General features: G+C 48.7%; 1 protein-coding gene across 3 annotated transcripts; it reads right to left on the minus strand.

Annotated features, from left to right (window-relative positions):
- Nucleotides 1–216: 216 nt before the first annotated feature.
- LOC119252171 (saoe class I histocompatibility antigen, A alpha chain-like) lies at nucleotides 217–21,564 on the minus strand. Of its 3 annotated transcripts, XM_054698621.1 has the most exons (6): nucleotides 21,460–21,564; nucleotides 20,929–21,198; nucleotides 20,441–20,716; nucleotides 19,583–19,858; nucleotides 18,471–18,503; nucleotides 17,707–18,102 (listed from the first exon to the last, which is right to left on the minus strand). In XM_054698621.1, exons 1-6 carry the CDS (start codon nucleotides 21,521–21,523, stop codon nucleotides 18,098–18,100), a joined length of 924 nt encoding a protein of 307 aa, XP_054554596.1. In that variant the 5' UTR covers nucleotides 21,524–21,564; the 3' UTR covers nucleotides 17,707–18,097. The 3 variants fall into 3 exon arrangements, with proteins under 3 accessions (XP_054554595.1, XP_054554596.1, XP_054554597.1); XM_054698620.1 differs by lacking the exons at nucleotides 17,707–18,102; nucleotides 18,471–18,503 and adding an exon at nucleotides 217–403; XM_054698622.1 differs by lacking the exon at nucleotides 18,471–18,503.
- Between the last annotated feature and the right edge of the window lie 388 nt (nucleotides 21,565–21,952).

Consider the following 21,952-nt stretch of genomic DNA (forward strand, 5'->3'; position numbering starts at 1 on the left):
GTGGCAAACTTACATTCTCTAATCTTACAGAAGTTTTTTTTATATATAATTAAAATCCACAGAGGTAGTCATGATGGCTTTTTCTCAAGACCTACAGGTTATCTCCCTGTAGACTCTGAGAATGACCCTCAGGGACACTCATGTTTCAGGAGGCTCCTCTCTCCTGGGCCTGTGGGGATCCCAGCACCAGGAACCTTCCACAGAGTGGGGAGGGAGGTGCCGACCAGCTCCCAAGGGTGCATCACTCAGGGGGAGGAGACGCCCCTCCTCAGGTTATGGCCCAGGTGTGACTCACGCTCTTTAGCGCACCAGGGGTTTCACCTTGGGGTCCTGGTGCTTGTTCCTGCCTCTGAAACTGCTCCCAGATTTTCCTGGTGTTGCTCCCAGTCATAGGACGTGGCCTCTGGAAGAAGAAATGGAGGGAGAAGGAGCAGAAACATGCTTGGAGTGATTGCCATTGGGTGAACCTATTAAGGTTATTTTTTTTTTTTCAGTAGGCTTCTAAACTCAACCAGATTTTTGTTGTTTTTGTCAGATCACTGTGAAAAGCTATAGAACATGATGCAGCAAAGAACATGATCTCAAATGAAGGAAAACTGAGTTTGAATCCTGACTCTGCTCTCAATAGTGTCACCTTATAACATTATAAGTGTTTTAACTTCTCTAGTCAGTTTTATCACAAGTGTGAAGGTTAATAAGTCATGTGAGCATATTGAGGACACAGATATGGGACTGCAAACTGCACCCCTTTCCGCCTGAGGGAAAGAAAGTTCAGTAATTTGGTGGTCCCTACACACCCCATCCCAGGGTCAGAGGGTCCCCAAACTGAGAGACCCTCCTGCTGGCACCTGTGACCAGCCTCCCATGAACAGACCCTCCACCCTGACAAGCTGAGGAAACAGGATGAGGGAGACTGAAGACCTGGCATCATTTCTAGAACTGACTGGTCAGACCAGTTTGCAGTCACACCTGCAGTGGAAGAGGTTCCATTCCCACAGCATCCTCACCAGCATGTGTTGTTTCTGCTTGTTTGTTTTTAATACGGGCCCTTCTCATAGGTGTGAGTTGGTATCTCATTGTGGTTTTGATTTGCACAGATGAGTAGGTCAGGAAAATGTGGTATAGACACAACGGAATACTACTCAGAGATCAAAAAACACAAACTTTCATTATTTGCAGCAACATGGAAGAAGCTGGAAGGGATTATGCTAAGTGAAACTAGTCAGAAGGAAAAAGATAAACGTCCGATGGTTTCACTTATAGGGAGAGTATAGAGAAATGAACAAAGGTCAGGAAAAAGATAAACCTCACAAGCTGATGTAGATCCGATGCATATGACAGAGCAGGGAAGGGGTAGGAGTCACACAGGGAGGGAGGAGCACAATGCTCTGTGGTGACAGATCACAGGTGCCAGGGTGGGGGAGACCCATGGGAACTACACCTGAGGGGAGAAATCAAATACTGTGCAAAAATAAATAATGACACAAGAAAATAAATATAAAAAATCAAAATATTGCAGATACAGGGAAAAATGCAGAACTTTATCTTTCTAGAATAGTATGGATTAATCCATAATGGAGCAAGTCACCAAAGATTTGTCACAAATTCAGAATAACAGTAAAAGACTTTACCTTATAAGACCCGGAACCTTCTCCTTCTGCAGCACTGGGTGACTGTAATGGTTAGGATCACTGTAAACCATATCCTCCCGATCCTCCAGAAATAGAAAAATACCTTTTCCTGTGCTGCTCACAAAACCCCATTCCTGTGCTGGGGCCAGAACACAAACTGACCAGGACCCAGAGGGACTGCTGTTCCCTGTGGGGTGGCTTCTGGACAGCACGTGGCACCTCGGTGAGTGTGAGAGTGAGTTGGCTGTTTGGTTGGTGCCAGCTGAACTCCAATCAGATTGGTCCATTTAGAGCCTTGAATGGTCTCAAAAACCCTGAATGGCACCTGTGAGAGCTTGAATCTGATTGGTCCATTTACAATTCTGGCACTGTATTCATAAATGAAACACCTGCCAGTGTGTCCAGATGCCTGAGGTCAGGTACTCTCACCCTGGAGTGCAGGCTGCTGTCATACAGAGTCCATCTGATGGGCCCACAGGCTACCCACAGTAAGGTCCCCTCTCCCCATGGCATCAGGGATCACAGTGGGAGTGGGCTTCAGCAGGGCCAGACTTTCACCTGAGCATCCAGAATAGGCACCCCCTCTATCACAGCCTACCAGGCCAGTCTCCCACCTGCCACAGCACAGCCCAGGTCAATGCTGCTCAGGGATGCCCACAGGCTGCATGCTGAGCATGGGGCCTGGCACACCATGGGCCTCTCTCCCCGTGGCTTGTGTCAAACCTTGCTGCTGAAGCAGCCTCAGCAAACCTGATCACACCCCGCTGCGTACACCAGGTTGCAGGGATCTTCATTTAATGTGGCTACTAGAAAATGACCACTGGCCAATTTTCCCCCAGAGTGCAGGGGGCCTTAATGCCCTAGCCAGATAAGACACTGGCAAGCAGCTAAGAAAAATGGCCTCACACCAGGGGGCCAAAGATTCCTTGTGCCTCACACTGTGGGGTTGAAGCTTTAACATCCCTTTGTTTTTTGTTCTTGGTCGTAAAAGGAGAAAAATTTATCAGAAAGTACATTAGGCAATAAATTATATGTATCAGCAGACTGTAAGTAAATGGCATGGAAAATTATCTATTTAGAAATTAGTTATTAAACAATTTGGCCCACTTGACAATGGAGGACAATTTATTATACATGCCTCACAACAATTATAGTGAGTCCTTTTTTTTGCTTTTTTAGAAGTTTGCTTTTTTTAGAAGTTTCTTAGGAAAGTTTTATATGAATTTGATTGTGTTAAGAAGTTTCTAAGAAAAAGTTCTGATAGCTGAGTAGCAGCTGGTCTCCAGCTGAAGGCCATATGAATAGAATAGTCTTGATGCTTAGGCTTTAGCTGATAGGGATGCACTGGCGGCTATCCACTGTCTTAGGTAATTGTCTAACTGAAATAAGTTTTAGTGTTAGGTTTGGTTTTTTTATCTAATAACCTTGAAGGCTACCGTCTAGATGAGACCCGTAGGAGCCAGTAGTCCATGGGAATAAAATACACGAATTGTTTCTGCTTTGCACATGATGATGTAATTTTTCTGATTACTAAAAATGAATAAAGACCTGCTGAGTCTCTCGGCAGAAGAGACTTGCACCTCATCCAGTGTTAGTGTCTCCTCAATCCCCTTCCCTTCAGCCCCTAATGTGTCGCCTAGGCCGTCTCATCCTTTCAGGAACCCCTGACACGACATTTTGCGGGAAGCTGGTCCCAGGCAAGTGGCGCCCGAAGCAGGTACTTGAAAGGTAAGATTTCTTTCCCGTGTGGGGACAGCTAGGATCTGCTCCATAGGGTAGGGCGCTACCCCCCAGTAGAGAAAGCAGGGTTGGGGAGCAGTAGTTCAGAACCGTAATAAGGCGAGTGAGTGTCTTATTATGTGATAAGGCGAGTGAGTGTCTTATCATTGAGAAGCTATGGGCCATATTGAGTCTAGGGAAAGAGGACTCTTTATTGATATAATTAAGTATACTCTTGCTGAGAGAGGCCTTAAGACCTCTCATGCACAATTGGCTAGTTTCCTAAATTTTGTTAAAATGTGTTGCCCTAGGTTTCCAAGGGATGGTACTCTGGATGCAAGAACTTGGGCCAGAGTAGGAGAGGAAATGACAACCTATTATACTGTCCATGGACCCAAGAAGGTCCCCATAGATGCCTTTTCATTGTGGGATCTGCTACAGGATATGCTAGATCAAGAGTCCGAATTGGAAAAAATAGATTAAAAAACTCAGAGAATTAAGGCTGCCTGCGCCTGCTGTTTCTTTATCCTCGGAGGACATCAAAGGGTCCTCGGCTGACAGCCAGGTATTAACAAAACAATTGCCTGAACAAATAGATCGCTTTAGCCAGGCGAGGCAAAGCGAGAGATGCAAAACCGAAAGTGAAATAGAAATTGGGTGGCAGCATTAGAGAAAGTGATTCTGATTCTTCGGATGATGAAATTGTTTTTCAAAAGTCAAAATTTGATTCTAGAGCCGAAGTTGACCTCTCTACTGAAGCGTCGGCTCCTAATCATGAATCTATTCCTAAATCTAATCCAATTTCCAGCCCAGACTTGCTGAGGTTGTTAAAAGATATATCAGTGATTTAGCTAGAGCTAAGACTGATCTCAAGCCTCGTTCTACAAATATACAATCAGATCCCTTTGAAAACGCATAGCCTGTGTCCAGGTTAATGTCACAAATGTCCAGTGATTTAATTCATAAACCCAGAGCTGGTTTTGCTGGTGCAGTGAGACAAACAGCAAAAAAAGGCGATTTTAGCTTTCCGTGTTTTCCTGTGCTCAATGTTGATAATGACCATGAACAACCTCAATGGGGCTATATCTCCTTATGCCTTGCAGCTCCTAGAATCAACGGCCAGTCACTTTCTCACGCCTCTTGACTGGCAGATGACGGCTAGATCTAGTCTGTCTGGTGGAGCTTATTTGTTGTGAAAGGCAAATTATGAGGAGGAGGCACGGAGACTGGTAAAGAAATACAATAATAGAGAAATGAAAATGAGAGATGATGAAATTCCGCTTGGAATGGTTTTGGGTCAAGATGATTGGTGTGAAAATAATGTGCAGATCCGTATTCCACCTCCGGCCTTCCGCCCTGTGCGTGAGGCTGCAGCTGCTGGCTGGAGCCGGTTGCCGGCTGGTGAAATGAAAACTTCTGGCCTTGCTAACATTAAACAAGGGCCTGAGGAATCTTATCAAGATTTTTTGTCACGGTTAATGGATGCTGTCCAAAAAACTATATCTAATGCTGAGGCAGCTCACATTTTAACTAAACAGTTGGCCTTTAAAAATGCTACCATACTGTGTCAGACATTGTTAAGACCCATTGTACAAACAGGCGATCTTAATAAATATGTTCGAGCCTGTTCAGAGGTAACACCCTCCTACCTTCAGGGTGTGGCCATTGTGGCTGCCTTAAAGGGACAGACCAGTAGCCAGTGATTCACCTCCCTTGATCAACAAAAGGATAAAAAATAAACAAAAATTTTGAAAATTGTTTTTCTTGCTGGCAACCAGGGCATTATAGCAAAAATTGCCCAAACAAAGTAATCTCTGTGCCGCCTCCAGCCTTGCCTCAACAGTCTGACGAGCCTTTTACAACAAATAACAATGTGATTCCTTCTCAAGTAATGCTTCCAAAAACTCTTTGCCTGCGTTGTAATAAAGAATTTCATTAGGGCCTCCCCGGTGGCGCAGCGGTTGAGCGCTGGGTTGGGAAGGTGCCCGCAGCCTCTGCAGCGCCGGTTCGATCCCCGGCTATGTATAAATCAATCAATCAATCAATCAATCTTTAAAAAAAAAAGAATTTCGTTAAATAAAGGACTGTCGGTCTAAATATCATAAAAATGGTACATTACTGCCACCTAATAAAAAGTTTACTACGGGCACTACTCTGACTTTTCAAAAAATGCTTCACAGTCGGAAAACTGGGTACGGAGCCCACCCAGGCCCCTCAAATAATTGAAAATCTAAATGACCAGAGCGGCGAACAATCTCTGATCTCATCCACAGGGCCACAGGCAGCGCGGACTTGAACTTATATTCCACCTCCGCCGCAATATTAACTTCTGATCAATCTTACACCATAATAGTGACGGGGGTGTGTATGCCCCCCGCCCCCACCCCAGCCAAAAACAATGGGGCTTGTTTTTGGCTGAGGTTCTGCGTCTCTACAAGGCATAAAAGTAATACCAATTGTTATTAATTCTAATTTTACTAATAAAATAAAAGTTATACTAGAGCCTCCTATACAAACTATACAAATTCATCCAGAACAAAAAATTGCTCAATTACTTTTACTGCCTTTGGTGTCGGTTAACAATAAAATTGCATCCAATAAACCACAAGGTAATTCCAGTCTTAAATCCAGTGACATGGCTTTTTTTGGTTCAACAAATTAAAGACAGTAGACTGACCAAAGTTATAAAAATTCAAGAAAAAGCAATTAAAAAATTGTTAGACACCGGTACTGATGTTACTTGTATAACGGGGCATAATTGGCCTAATGCCTGGCCCACAAAGACTATGCCATCTTACTTTGGTCGGATTGGGATCTACACAAAATGTGGCAAAAAGTTCTCAAATCTTAAATTAAAATGATGGAGAGGTGTCCGGGACTTTTCAACCTTATGTTGTCCCATCTCTTCCTATGACATTGTGGGGAAGAGACATTCTCTCTCAAATGGGAGTGCTCCTATTTAGTCCCAATAATAAGGTTGCCACTCAAATGTTACAAATGGGTTTTAACCCAAATCAAGGTTTAGAAAAAAGATTGGAGGGAGGAGTGTTTCCCATTGAGGTTGCTCAAAGAGAGCCACGACGAGGCCTGAAATATAAATCAAATTTATGAAGGGGGTCATTGTAGAGGTTACAGCTGACCCAATTGTATGAAAAAATGATGATCCAGTATGGGTAGAACAATGGCCCCTGATAGAAGAAAAAATCCAGGCTGTAACAACTTTGGTTCAAAAACAATTAATAAAAAGGCATATTCGCCCTACTACCAGCCCTTGGAATACGCCTATATTTGTAATTAAAAAAATAAAAAAATGAAAATTGTTACAGGATTTAAGAGCAATAAATGTTACTATGAAAGATATAGGATAATTACAACCATGTCTGCCATCGCCTGTGGCCATCCCTAAAGATGAACATGTTATTGTTATTGATTTACAAAATTGATTTTTCACCATCCCTTTACATCCCCTAGACTGCAAAAGATTTGCATTTAGTGTCCCATGAGTAAATTTGAAAAGGCCATTTCAATGGTATGAATGGAAAGTTCTCCCTCAGGGCATAAAAAACAGTCCAACTCTATGTCAAAAATTTGTAAATATGGTTTTGTCATCTTTTAGGGATGAGTACCCGTCCATTTACTGTGTTCATTATATGAATGACATTCTAATAAGTAATACTAAAGTAAACTTGTTAAATCAGGCCTTGACTTGTCTGGCAGCTTTGCTGCAAAGTTATGGACTTGTGGTAGCACCAGAAAAAATTCAAACTTCTCCGCCAGTTAATTATTTGGGAAAATTGTTCGTTCTTTAACTGTGTCACCACAAAAACTGCAGCTACAAACAGATTCTTTACAGACATTAAATAATTTTCAAAAACTACTTGGAGACAAATTAAATTAAAGCTCATTTGCGGTTAACCACTGCTAATTTACGCCCACTGTTTAACGTGCTAAAAGGTAATTCTAATCCCAACTCCCCGCAATTAACACCTAAGGCTACACTAGCCTTACAAAAGGTCAATAATGCACTCAACAATCAACAACTGCTAAGGCTAAATTATACTAAGCCTTGGGAGTTCATAATTTTGGCCACCCCGCATACGCCAACTGACGTTTTATGGCAAAAGGGGCCATTAAAATGGTTACATTTACCAGTTACAGCAAAGAAGGTTGTTTGTTCCTATGCTTCCCAAGTGGCTGTATTAATTATTAAAGGAAGACATAGGAGCGTCGAGCTCTTTGGCCGAGAATTTCTTGTTCTTGTTTGACCTTACAAAAAAAACCAACTTAATGATTTGCTTAGTTTAAGTGATGACTGGCAAATAGCCCTGCAATCTTTCTCTGGAGAAATAAAGTTTCATTTGCCTCCTGACCCTGTGCTTCATTTCTTTAAGGAACAGACTTTTATTTTTCCAACCATTGTTAGTGCTGTGCCTTTGCCAGAACCTGCTGCGCTTGTGTTTACGGATGTTTCCTCCAATGGTAGAGCTGCTTTCATTATCAATGACAAACCAGTGTCCATTCAGAAAACTAAAACCTCAGCCCAAAAAACTGAATTATTTGCAGTTCTCACAGTATTTAAAATTTTGCAAAATCAGCCATTTAACCTTTTTACTAATTCCCAATATGTAACCAAATTATTTCCTAATATTGAGACTGCTATAATTACTGATGCTAAAACTACCATTGCTCCACAGCTATTGGAGCTACAAGGTTTGATAAAATCTAGGACATCCAGGGTGTATGTTGGCCATATTCGTGGTTATTCTAAATTACCAGGTCCTCTAGCTCGTGAAAACAAGCTGGCCAATTTGCTGACTCAAGCGGCGGCATTCTCAGTACAGGAGGCAATTAATGATCATGCCCTTCATCACCAAAATGCCGCTTCACTGTGGAAGCAATTCCATCTGACTCAAGAAACAGCCCGAAAAATTGTTTGCAAATGCTCGGTTTGCCCCACCACACACCCTTCACTTCCTATGGGGGTGAATCCATGAGGCCTTCGACCAAATAATCTCTGGCAAATAAATGTCACTCATGTTACTAGTTTTGGAAGGCTCAGTTTTGTCCATGTTTCCATAGACACATTTCCGGAGGCTGGTCCCTGGCACCAGAGGACAATCTGCCACCAGAAGACAAACCCACTGGGGCTGCTGTTCCCTCTTGGGTGGCTCCTGGCAGCATGGACAGCACGTGGCCCTCGGTGGGTCTGAGTGACTCGGCTGTGACAGGCCTGGCAGAAGCTGTGGCCACAGGAGGTGCTCCCCGGGCCCCAGTCTCCAGGCAGACACTGCAGGTCACCTCTGCCAGGAGGCTCCAGTCGGTGCCCCGAGGTCATGACTGTCCCACAAGGTGGGTGAGGAGGGGGAGGAAATGGAGGGCAGGGTCTCCCCAGTGGCGCAGCGGTTGAGCGCTGGGTTGTGAAGCTGCCCGCGGCATCTGTGGCGCTGGTTCGATCCCCGGCTGCTGCCCGGCCACCAGAGGAGGGTCCCACATGGCGCGCAGACCTCTCCTGCCGCCCGCTGCTCCCCTCAGCAGTGTACTTCGGTCCTTCTGCCTGCTCTGCTCCCCACTCTGGCTCTGGTGAATTCTCTCACCCTCCCGCGCTTCTGACTGTACCCAGTGCTTGTATAAACAAGCAAACAAACAAACAAATAAATAAATAAATTTATTTATTTATGGAGGTGGAGGTGGAGGATGGTGGAGGTGACCACACATGCCCTGGTCAGGCCGCAGGAGCCTCCTCCCTGCCCTGCACACTCTCGCCCTCTCCAGTCTCTGCTCCCAATGGCTCCCCAGGACTTTCTCAACATGGACCCTCACCTGCCTTCTCTGCTCCCCACACCAGGCAGGGAGGGCACACAGGGCCTGTCATCACCTCCACTTTCTCCTAAACCTCCGTTCCCTGCAGCCAGGAGAGCAGACAGGGGCTGAGCACCCACAATGTGCCAGGCCCTGTGCTGAGCCTCACAGGCATCAGCTCACCACCCTCACCGCATCCCTAACCTCACCTCACACAGGTGAGAAAACTGAGGTTCTGGGGGGAGTCTCTGTGTGGGTTCCACTCATGTGCTGGGAGTACAGGCTGGAGTCCAGGCCAAGAGAGAGGCCCACACCCCTCAGCACCCACTGCAGTAGCTCCAGCTCCTAACCCATGCCCAACACCCAGGACCCTCACCGCTGTCTCCTCAGGGTTACCTCCCAATCACCTCCTGCTCCCCCTGGGGCTCAGGTCACCTGTCACCCACTCAGGGAGGAGGCCGAGTAGCTCCCATGTCAGGGGCCCCTCGCTCTGTGAGCCCCGGGCCCGTCTCCAGCTGGACTCTGAGTTACAGACACATGGAGTCCTGGGACTGCTCACTCTGTGCCCCAGTGCCTGGCGGAGGGCACCCCAATATGTGTCGGTTGAGTTAAAAAATTAATACAGTTACACAAAAAGCTCGGGAGGACTCTTGTTTCTGGTAATGACTGTTAGGACATTTCCATCAAACACATACTGAAAACAATGTCTATTGGTGGCATTTACCCTCCTTAAGAGCACAAAGATTTCAGATATTTCAAGGGCTGTTATGTGAAGATTTATTCTGTTTGAACACAGAGGTCAGAACCTGGTAATTTCTGCAGTCTCGGGGCCCAGCCTCTGTCATCACCTCCCTTCTACCTTCCCTCACCTCCCTCCATCACAAGAGCAACATCAGGAGGAATTTTTAAATTCAACTTAATCACATATGGCTGCCTGGGCAGGTAGTGGGCGCCCCTCACTCTGGATCTCATGTTCAAGATCTCAAGTACAGGCCACAAAGGTTCCCATCATCTATTTTATGCACATGGATTGATTCCATAATTTGGCTATTGTAAATATTGTTGCAGTGAGCACAAGAGTGCACATAGCCCTTGAAATGAGCTTTTGCATTCTTTGGATAAATCCCAACGAGTGGATGCTGGGGCCTCTGGCAGATCTATGTTTAATATTTTGAGGAAACTCCACTCTGTTTTCAATAGGGGCTGGACCAGGTCCCACAATAGTGTATGAAGGTTCCTTTCCCCCACACCTTGCCAACCCTCACTCTGGATGTTTCCAGGGGATGTGACCACACTGAGGCCTCAGCCCCCTCAGCTCTGAGCCCCTTCCTCACTGCAGCTGCCACAGCAGGGGGGCCACGAGGCAAAGTGTTTATTTTGTTTCATGTTTGCCTTTTTGTCCTGCTTTTATTGTTTGCTTGGGTTAATATTTTCTCCCTTCCCCACAATTTTCTATTTCACATCATTATAATGACAAAAAATAATAGAACTTTTACAGTAAAAAAGAAAACACTATGTCCAGTCCCGGTAGCTAATGTGGTAACAACACTCTCTTTCTGCCTCCTCTTCCAGTGGGGACCAGGACAGTCATCCTGAGCACAGCGGTGAGGAAGGGAGGGAGGGAGGTGGGTGAACCAGGCTTGGTTTATCTGAGATCTGCTCCCTGCTGCACCTGGGGGGTGACCCTGGGGAGATGGAAGAACCCCAGAAATGAAAAACAATCATTTCACCCACTCCCACATTACACCTTCCTCCAGGAGCTGAGGCAGACCCTGCTCCATCTCTCCCTCCCTTCCTGGACTGTAGACAAAGGCTCAGCTCAGTAACTGGCTAATTCTGACCCTGGGCCAGGTCAGCAGGGCAAAGACTACTCCCTCCTAGTCTGTGTGACTCCCTCCAGCTCTGTTCTGAAGTGGCTGAAGCCCACGGAGGCAGTGACCCCTGGGAAACAGGGGCTGCCAGGGTGGAGCTCCCTGACTCCGAAGGAGGTGAGCTTGGAGTGAGCATTATAGGAGGAGAAAGGGAGCTTTCAGGGGGAGCTGCCCCCACAGCCCAGCAGGGCCCCACCCAGGCTCCTTACATCTAACCATGGGAATAGTCCCAAACCCCCTCCTGTCTCCAGATCCTCTGCTGCCTCAGGTCCTTCTCCAAAACAACTTCTCCATGGAACTGTACATATTGGGGTGTTGCCTGACACTCTTCACACTGTAGGATTTGAATTCATTTATGCTGGAGCTTGATGTGCAATTGTCTTCCCATTGCCTTATGTTGTATGCCCTGTCTCTCCTGTCACACACACACACACACACACATGCACTCCCCTCTCCTTGGGAACCAGATCCTCACTCAGCACTGGGGTTACTCTGACCTTCTGTCTCGGGTCCCCTCAGAGCCGCCCTCTCTGCAGTGTCTCTACTCAACGGGGTCTGAGCAGCCCCAGGAGTCCCTGCACCTCCTGCCTCTGCCCTTGTGGGAAACCAGCCCCTCAGCCTGCATGACAGAGAGGAGGCGAAGGCAAAGTCCTGAGGTCAGTGACTGATGGAGAGCACAAAGCAATTTTTTCTCTTGGTTTAAAAGAGTTTTTTTTATTACTGTATTTTTGAGGTAACACACATTTACACACTGCACATGACTCAGAGTTGGAGATTCACCTCTTCAGATGCAGGTTTCCTCACCCCCCCTCACCTCCAATGCACCCAGAGTCCTCCACTGTGTTCCTCTGGGCCTTCTTACTCCTTTGTCCCCACCCTAAACCCCGTATGGTGCCTCAGTTCTGCAGCAGACTCCAAGGGTTTAGTTAGGTTTTATCTGATCCTTTGCTGGGTTTCTGTATATTACACATATGAGTCATGGCACCTGGAATTTGTGGTTCTCCTGATTTATTTCACTTAGCATAATTTTACCCATTTCCATCCATGTTGCTGTAAATTCAGATCTCATGTACAGGCCACAATAGTTCCCATCATCTGTTTTATGCACATGGATTGTTTCCATAATTTGGCTATTGTAAATATTGTTGCAGTGAGCACAAGAGTGCACATAGCCCTTGAAATAAGCTTTTGCATTCTTTGGATAACTCCCAAGGAGTGGATGCTGGGGCCTCTGGCAGATCTATGTTTACTATTTTGAGGAAACTCCACTCTGTTTTCAATAGGGGTTGGACGAGGTCCCACAATAGTGTATGAAGGTTCCTTTCCCCCACACCTTGCCAACACTTGTCTCTGGTCTTGTTAATATGAGTCACCTCACAGGTCCGAGGTGGTATCTCATTGTGGTTCTGATCTGCATCCCCTGATGATGTGTGATGGGAGCATTTTCTATGTGACTGTGGCCATCTGCATCTTCTTTGGAGAAAGTATCTGCTTAGCTCCTCTCACCATTTTAGATTGGGTTGTTTTCTGGGTGTTGCATTATATGCATTATTCGTGTATCTTGGATGTATGATGTGCAAATTATTTCTCCCCCCTCCCCATAGGGTGTCATTACATTTAATGACAGTGTCCTTTGCTGGGCAGGAGCTTGCAGTTTGATGTGTCTCCACTGGTCTGTCTTTGCTTCTGTTTCCTTGGAGCACAGAAGATATCGAGGGCAGTGAGTCTACTGTGTAGGACACAATATAGTGTCCATGTCATTGCACATTTGTCTAAAACCCACAGCATGGACACCGGGCATGTGACCACAGAGTGACCCAAAATGCAGCCATGGCCGTGAGAGATGATGATGAGCAGGTTCTTCATGTGACAGATGTGCTGGTCTGGGCTTAGCATGTGATTCGGACATGATGCAGTTGAAGGGATTTTAGTAGGATTTGATTTTGAAAGTATTATTTCATGAGCACGGAGGAAAATTTTATACTCAAGAATTTCCATAGCTAAATGAATAACCCCCTTCCTCCATAGCCCTCCAGTGAGCCAGGTCACTAGCAAGTTATCATTTCTCTTTCCAGAAAAATATATCTATGCCTGTATCTAGTCACTAGTGTTTACTATTGTATTAGTACAAGAGTGTAAGACACAGAGTTGGAGAAATGATTGTAAATCAGATCATGTATCTGATAAAGGACTTGTGTTTAGAATTGATATTATAAATGAAGTCTTACAACTTAACAATAAGAAAAGAAATGATCCAATGCAAAAAATGGACAAAAGACTTCACCACTGAAGGATACAGATGCCAGATAATGGTGATGCTCAAGATCACAGGTCATTAGGGAAAGACAGACTAAAAATAACAGTGATGCCACTATATGCTTCTTTTTTTTTTCTTTTAATAGAGGGATGTTTTATTCATTTATTTGTTTGTTTGTTTGCTTGTTTGTCTATACATGCACTGGGTACAGTCAGAAGTGCGGGAGGGCGAGAGAACTCACCAGAGCAGGGAGCAGAACAGGCAGAAGGACCGAAGCACACTGCTGAGGGGAGCAGCGGGCGGCAGAGGAGGTCTGCGCGCCATGTGGGACCCTCCTCCGGTGGCCAGGGAGCAGCCGGGGATCGAACCGGCGCCGCAGAGGCCGCGGGCAGCCTCGCAACCCAGCATTCAACTGCTGCGCCACCGGGGAGGTCCACTATATGCTTCTTAGAAGGCAAAAGGCCCCCTAAAATGGGCCACACCAAGTGCTGACTGCAGCAACAGGACCTGGCAGGATAGGATGACCATGACCTAGTCACTAGGGAGGTTCTGATAGTTTCTTTTAAAGCCAAACACAGACCGACCACACAGTCCAGGGACCACTGTCTCTGCTATTTACCCAATCTGAAAACTTGTATTTGCAAAATGACAAAGAAACCAAACCAAAAACCCGGCACAGAAGTAAATGTTTATAGCAGAACCCCCACTAAGTGCAAGCTGCCCATAGTGACTTCCTTCCGAAGACAACAATAACTAAAGAAAAGAAAAACAAAAGTGATGGAGAATGGCCTCAGATGGAGGCCATTGTGCCTGAGCAGCTCTGCTCACAGGTGTCATCAGCAGAGGAAACTTTAGAAACTGTCAGCCAGAGGCACTAAGGAGACATGGTTGGAACTTCATGTGGTGTCCCAGGTGGGATGTGGGAGCATGAAAAGAACATTAGGAAAATAAATGAAAGCCAAATACAGCGCAGAGTTTAGTGAAAGTGCATCAAATATTGCTTCCTTAGCTGCTCAAATGCACTGCGGTCACATGAGATGTTAACAATTTGGAAATGATGTGGATTATACAGGAACTCTACTGCCTTTGCCATGTCTGTAAATCTAAGAGTATTTTTAAAATGTTGCTTGAAATTAAATTTTAAATTAAAATTACATTTAAAAAATAGCCCTCAACAAAGGGCCTCCCCGGTGGCGCAGCAGTTGAGCGCTGGGTTGCGAAGCTGCCCGCGGCCTCTGTGGTGCCGGTTCGATCCCCGGCTGCTCCACAGCCACCGGAGGAGGGTCCCACATGGCGCGCAGACCTCTCCTGCCGCCCGCTGCTCCCCTCAGCAGTGTACTTCGGTCCTTCTGCCTGCTCTGCTCCCCGCTCTGGCTCTGGTGAATTCTCTCACCCTCCCGCGCTTCTGACTGTACCCAGTGCATGTATAAACAAACAAACAAATAAATAAATAAATAAAAACTAAAAAAAAAAAAAATAGCCCTCAACAAAGTATAGTTTGTAGAAGGAAACTGTACAAACTATATATATTTCCCCAGGTATTGCACTGGAGGGACTGGAGAGAGCGGTTCTGGGGATAAAAGCTGGAAACCTCACACACAGGGCGGGCTCCGGAGTCTCCTCTCCTCTGGGCCCTGCTTCTCTGACTGCTCACAGAGCATCTCGCCCCCGGGACGCCGCCCTCCAGGACCCCCAACTCTGCCCACCTCAGCCCCGCCCCGTCCTGGCGGCTCCACCAGAATCCGGAGCAGCGCGGCAGCGCCCCCGTGTGGCCACAGGGCTGAGCACAGGAGCCCAGAGCTGCCCTTTCTCCTGCTCAGCCAGGCCCTCCCCAGGCTCCTTGGGCTCCCAGCGGAAGGACAGGCCCACTGTCACGTTAGGGGTCCTCAAATTGACCCCCTAGTGAGTAACTATGGGTACAGGCCTCAGGGAAAAGCCAGGTGTCGAGGTCATAAAAGTTGCTCCACCAAGTCTGAGTTCCCAAATTATAGTTTCCCTCAATCTCTTTGGATGGGAACTTGGGCTCCAAAGTCCCTGTTATTTGCTCCTGCTTCCAGGCATAAAAGTGCCTCTTCCTGATCATCAGCCCTAAATTCTCCATCCCTAGGGTGAGGGGAGGGGCCACATAACAGACTCTCAGGCTCTGTTCTAGACATTCTGAGTCTTCATGAGCGTCCAGGTGACTCCTGTGCTCACTGAAGTGTGGGCTCCCTGGTCTCCGTGTCTTCTCCATGTGGGGTCAGACTGTGCAGTTGGTTCTAGGGAGGTGTCTGCTCCGATTATTCATCACTGTAGAATCTGGGGTTCAATTCTGCTCCTTTCTCTTGCTCAATCATCACTTTCTGGGTGACCCTTACATGCTCAAAACTGTAAATAACATTGACATCACATCACCTCCCAGATTTCTTTCTTACCTCAGACATTTCACCTGTGCCCCAGACTTGTCTGTCCAACTGCCAGCATCACTTTCAATTCTAATGGATCTGATTCAACTTTGCTAAAGTGAATGCCTGGGATGCCCACATATGGCTCTTCTAGGGTCTTCCCCATGTCACTGAGGCTCCACCTCTCTGCCTGCACAGTCTGAAACACCAAGTGTCATCCTTGACCCCTTTCTCACAGCCCAGGAGTAGCAAACACCGTGAAGTCCATGTCTAAATGTGCACAGTCCTATCACTTCCTGTTATTTCCCTGCTCACCCCCCAACAAAGCCACCAACCTCTCTGTCCTGGGACTTGCACTGGTTTCCTCCATTTCTCTTCCCACCCCTCACCCTTCCATGCTGCACAGCAGCCAGACTGAGGCTACCAGAGAGAAGTCCCACAAGTGTGTATCTGTTCAGAAGGTCTTGTCACCCCACATCTTACTCAGAGAGTCAAACCCTCCCAACATCCTCAGGCCTGAATGATCTGGGTGCACACAGATCCCATTTCCATTGGCCTCTGCTCCAGCCCTTGGCTTCCTTGCTCATGTCAGTCACACAGACACATTCCTGCTCAGTCATCTGCACTAGAGGTTGTCCTATCTGGTTTGAACTTCCTGCACATCACATCCTTGTGGGCAATGTGTCCATCAGACTTTTTCTCAAAGGTCACTTCAGTGAGACCCACACTGACCACGCTGGGAAGAAAACCATCCTGTCACCTTCCCACATCCCTTACCCACTTCTAACCAGACACGCATGGGTTACTGTCTGATCTGTTGTCACACAGTCCCCAGTGTCCCCTCCCCACTAGGACACACTCTCTGCAGGCTGCAAGTTTTGCGTGTTTTTAGTTCATTAGGTTTTCCTAGTTGCATAAACAGTCAGTCACACACCTGGTGCAACAGTTATCAGTTGTGTCATCAGTGTAGAGCACTTCCCCATTCTAGAGACAGTGTCTTTACTAATGTGACACATTACACAGGTGTATTTCTTTTGAAAAGGGGTTTGTAGTTTTTTTTAAAGATTTATTTATACTTGCATAGAAAAACTGGGGTGTAGGTTGGAGTGCATGGATGGGGTTGGTAAGAGGATTCACCAGAGAGAGTGGGGAGCAGAACAGGCAGATTTTCTGGAATACACTGCTAAGGGGCGCAGCAGGCAAGACAGGAATGGTCTGCTGTGCCACAAGTGGGTAGCTCCCTGGCTGGGGATTGAATTCAAGGTGTAGAGGTGATAGTGCTGAGACTTAATCCCTGGTTCACCAGGGAGGCCCAAGTTCCTAGGCTTATGGGTCCTATTTTTCAGCCAACTATGATGGTAACTGACTCCATCAACCCACGGGTCTTGATTAGCACCAGCACTGGGGTTACTACATTTAAGGGCAGGGTTACAGGGAGAAGCTGTAGAGAAAAATAGAAATCTATCAGGAACTTATCTAAATCCATCAGGAAATTATCAAATCCTCCTCTCTAGTAATACCAGGATTTTGTTGGAAAAGATGGAAAGAATAATCCCAAAAAAGTCCTAAATGAGGCCAAAAATCAGATGAGTCTGGAAATTCATCTCACCAGACTCTGTGTTCAGGGGACACCCTGGGCCTTGCAGGGACAATGACAGATGCTCCTGCTGCTGTCAGAGACAGGGACCAAGAGGACATGAGGCCTGGTCTCTAAACGTCAAAGAGAATAGCACAAAACAAATAGGAATCCATAGGAAGGCTAGACCTTGAGCTGAGCCTGGGCTGACCCGGCCACACAAACACTCCCTGCCCAGACTACACAAGGCTAGGTGGGGTCTGACCCTGTGATCACAGGCCCTGCTGGGACAGGTGCTACTGAAGGACAAGGACAAATGAGCAGAGAGATGACCCCTGAGGAGTGACCATGTCAAAGCCCCTGATGCACTGAACCCCGACTGCACATAGGCCCCGTCCCCCTCGGCTCCTCACAGCCTCTCCTGCCCCCACCTGCACAGACTCAGCACAGCAAACACGTGATTCTGAAAGGTTTCCCATTCATTTCATCTCAAATTTTAGGAATTATTTTTATTAGCCCACCAAACCCATCAGACAAGCTTACAAGCAGTAATTTCAGAACTCAATTATTATTTCAAGAGGGAAGTAGTTACTATTCTTGAGGAAAACACAAAGACAGGGGTAGACACAGACTAAGCTGCCTCTGCTGGAGCAGGAAAGTCATCAGGGAGAGACACAGGTCACTGTGTGGAGGTCCTGGTGGGCAGGGCTGGGCCAGTCTCCCCACCTCCTCACATTATCTCATAAGAACAGAAACAGATTCCAATGCCGTTTGCAGCAAAGGAAACCAGAGGATCTTGAAGTTACAAAGTGGGGGTGAGAAGAAATCCTGCATCACTCAGCCCCCACAAGGCAGCTGGCTCACACTGTGAAGGAAAAGGATCATAAAAGAATTCAAAGAAACACCCAAGTGTCACATTCTCCATTGTCCACTTCATCCTCAGAATGTCCCCCTCACAGCTTCCCCATCACCCTCCCAGTCCCCTGCGAATCTCCACTTTACTGGGCTCTCTCTGGTGTTCACTTCCGGTCTCTGGCTTGTTCTCCTTCTGGTGGTTCTGTTCCCAGACTCCACCCTTATAAGCCCTGTCTCAGCCCAGGTGAATCCCATCTACATATGCCCACACCCTACTCTAGGTGCCCGCCATCAGGCATGCATTCAGGACCAGAAGGTTCCATCATCAATCCTGATGGCAAGAGAAGCCTGACAATCATTTATCCTACACACACTTACCTGCAGCCTGAGAGTAGCTTCCCCCTTGTCCTCCTGTGGGAAGAAGCATCAGGTGAGTCCAGGGAGGAGTCAGCCTATGAAATCCTAAAAGAATCCCCAAGTGTGGACCACAGGGAAGTTTCCAGAACTGTGACTGGACACTTAGGGTAAGACCAGGAAATATGAAAAAAGGAGATGAGAGGGGATGGGACCAACTGCCTTCTGGGTCTGTCCTCAGAAGGGACCTTCCCCTCTGCCATTTGCTAGAATCAGGGCCCATCACCAGAATTATCAAGGTGAACGTGATTCATTTTCAAAAATGCTTTACAAAAGAAGGTTAGCAATCAGCTCCAGACTGGGCAACACACGTGTGTGGATGGCTGTAGGGTAAGTAAAAACTGTGTCAGGCTTTTTGCACTCCCACCATTAGATTAAATGCATGCCTGAAGGCAGGCACCGGGAGTAGGGTGTGGCCATAAGTAGGTAAGAATCACCTGGGCTGAGAGTGCGCTTATAAGGACAGTGTCACAGGGACACCAGTGGACCAGCAGAACCACCAAAAGGAGAACAAGCAAGAGAGCAGCACCAGCAGAGAAGCAGAGGCTACGGGAGAATGCCGAAAAGTCCAGAAAGAGTGAAGATTGTGGGGGCTGGGAAGCCTGCCAGCCCCCCCTCCCCCCCCCAATATCCCTGCCTGCCATGTACCTGGTAAACTCAATAAAAGCCTGAAAAAGCCACCGAGGGTTCCAGGACTCCTCCTTCACATGTCTGCTCAGGTCATAGTGAACCTGCCCTGTGCTCATCCTGCTGCTACAATGGTACTTCCCATTACCAGCTAGGGCTAGTTCTACCTGTGGCCTGAAAGCCCCCGTGGACATGATCCCCCCACTTCCTTCCCTACCTGAGCACTTCTTCTTCCACATCACAGCTGCACCAGTGCAACTCCAGTGAGCACAGCTCCAAGGAGAACCAGGCAGCAAAGATGCCAGGGGTGGGAATGGAGGATTTGGGAGGGGGAGGGGAGGGAAGGGAAGGGGAGACCCTGAGCCCCAAGCCTCCATCTGATGCTCTGAAGGTCTCCAGAAGGGCTTCTGATGCCCCTGAGAAGCTCTGTGCCACGTTCCCCTCCTTACCCCAAGTCAGGACTCGGGGTTCCAGCAGTCCCTCATGCTGCACATGGCACGTGTATCTCTGCTCCTCTCCAGAAGGCACCACCACAGCCGCCCACTTCTGGAAGGTTCCGTCCCCCCCAGGCCTGGTTTCCACCAGCTCCGTGTCCTGGGTCAGGTCCTCCCCATCTCGCTGCCAGGTCAGGGCGATGTCGGCAGGGTAGAAGCCCAGGGCCCAGCACCTCAGGGTGACCTCATGCTCAGAGATGGGGTGGTGGGTCACGTATGTCTTTGGGGCATCTGAGGAGAAGGGTGGAACTTACACACTCTGGGTTTTTCTCTCATGGACCCTGAAGAACCCTCCTGTGACCATCCTCAGAATGGACAGGGCAGTGGGTTTGGAAAGAGGAAGCACAAAATCTAGAAACCAGCCTGATCTGGGGAGTCTGGGATAATCTCTTATTCCTTAGAAAGTTCTAGAATTAGGGAGACAACTCTGGATAGGAGGATGCAGTTCTCTAGGGAGGAGAGCACGGGTTTTTGCTCCTGACCTGGGGACTCAGAAAAGCAGGAGTCAGATCAGAAAAATGTCCTCAGACCAGTAACAAGACCCTGAGGGAGAAACTGATGGTTCCCAAGAGGGCTGCTGGGTCAAAAGGATCAGTGAAGGGTGATTCCAGGGCTGGTCTCCCCTCAGGCTCAGGAGACACTGGATTCCCTAACTATTCTGAGGAAAAGTGGGGTCCTCTGGGGAGTCAGAAACCCGGGGGGGGGTGTCCTCCCACCCCCCCCGACCAGAGAGGGGGCGCTGCTGTGACCCTGACTCCACCCTCCCCGCGGTGCCGGCCTGAGGGGGGTTGGGAGACCCGAGGCCCCTCTTACCTGAGCGCTGCAGCGTCTCCTTCCCGTGCTCCAGGTAAATGCGCAGCCACTGCACGCACCTGCCCTCCAGGTAGTTCCTGACGCGCTCCGCCTCCCCGGCCGCCTCCAACTTGCGCCGGGAGATCTGCGCGGCTATGTCCGCCGCGGTCCAGGAGCGCAGGTCCTCGTTGAGGGCCAGGTAATCGGCGCCATCATAAGCATACTGACTGTACCCGCGGAGGAGGCGCCCGTCGGGCCCCACGTCGCAGCCGTACATCCCCTGGAGGGTGTGAGAGCCTGTCCCCGCCCCGTCACCCCGCGGTCACCCCGCCCGCCCCCCGGAATAAACCGAAACCGACGCGGGAACCTCGCGGGGAACGTCCCGGGGCTCGTCCCGGGTCGAGGGTCCGGCGGGTCCCCCTGCCTCGGGGGACGCTCGGGCCGGGGTCTGGGGTCCCCGCCCGCCCGCGGGGGTGGGGTCGTGAGCGCCCCGGGCCCGCCCCGCTCACCGGCCGCGCTCTGGTTGTAGTAGCCGCGCAGGGCGCGCAGGCTCTCTTGGAACGACTGTGCGGTGGCCCTCGCGGTTCGCGTCTCCCCCTCCCAGTACCCCGGCCCCTCCTGCTCCATCCAGGGCGCCCGCGGCTCCATCCTCTGGCCTGGGGAGTCGCTGTCGAACCGCACGAACTGTGTGTCGTCCACGTAGCCCACCGAGATGAAGCGGGGCTCCCCGAGTCCGGGCCGGGACCTCGCGGTGGAGAAATACCTCAGGGAGTGGGGGCCTGGGGGCGGGAGGGGAGACCCGGGCTGGAGATACATGGCGGGAGGGGATGGGGGAGGGGGCTCCTGAGACTGAAATGGGGCAGCGGATGAGAAGGCTGGACGCTGAGAGGGACAGAAAGGGGTCAGGGCATGGTGGGGTCACGGAAGACAACAGGGTCAGCAGTGGGGGTGAGGAGTCTTTCCTGGGTCCTTACCCCCACCCGGGGTTCATCTACTATCCCCCTCCTCAGTTGCCTTTTCTCTCCAGAGCCTGCACTCACCTGCCCAGGTCTCTGTCAGGGCCAGGGCCCCTGAGAGCAGCAGGAGGAGGGTTGGGGGCCTCATGACGGGTGCTCTTGAGGTCTGGGGAGACTCTTGAGTCCAGACTGGGCAGCTGTGTTGCTGGTTGGAGTCTTTGGAGACCTCCAGGCAATGGGGAGTGAGAACTGGGGGTGAGTCACCAGTATTCAAAGGACTTGACACCTGTGTGGGAGAGAGAGGTGAAACTGTGGGGAGATGATCCCCAACAGTAACCTTCCCAGCCCCATGCAAAACCCATGGGGCTGAGACCCTGAGAACCACACCCTATACCTGGGACTTTGCTGCCCCTCCTCTCCTGCTCCAAGGTCTTTGTCACACAGTTGCCTTCCTGAGTCCTGGCCAGGGATTAGGGCAGCGATTTTTCAAGCTTTTTTTGTTTCAGGATCTCTGCAGTTTTAAAATTAGCCAGGACCCCGGTATAAGTTTAGGAGGTTATAGCTCTCAGGATTTACT

This window comes from Talpa occidentalis, unplaced genomic scaffold (genome assembly GCF_014898055.3).
Source record: "Talpa occidentalis isolate TD23 unplaced genomic scaffold, MPIMG_talOcc4v2.1 talOcc4.2, whole genome shotgun sequence".
NCBI classification, from domain to species: domain Eukaryota; kingdom Metazoa; phylum Chordata; class Mammalia; order Eulipotyphla; family Talpidae; genus Talpa; species Talpa occidentalis.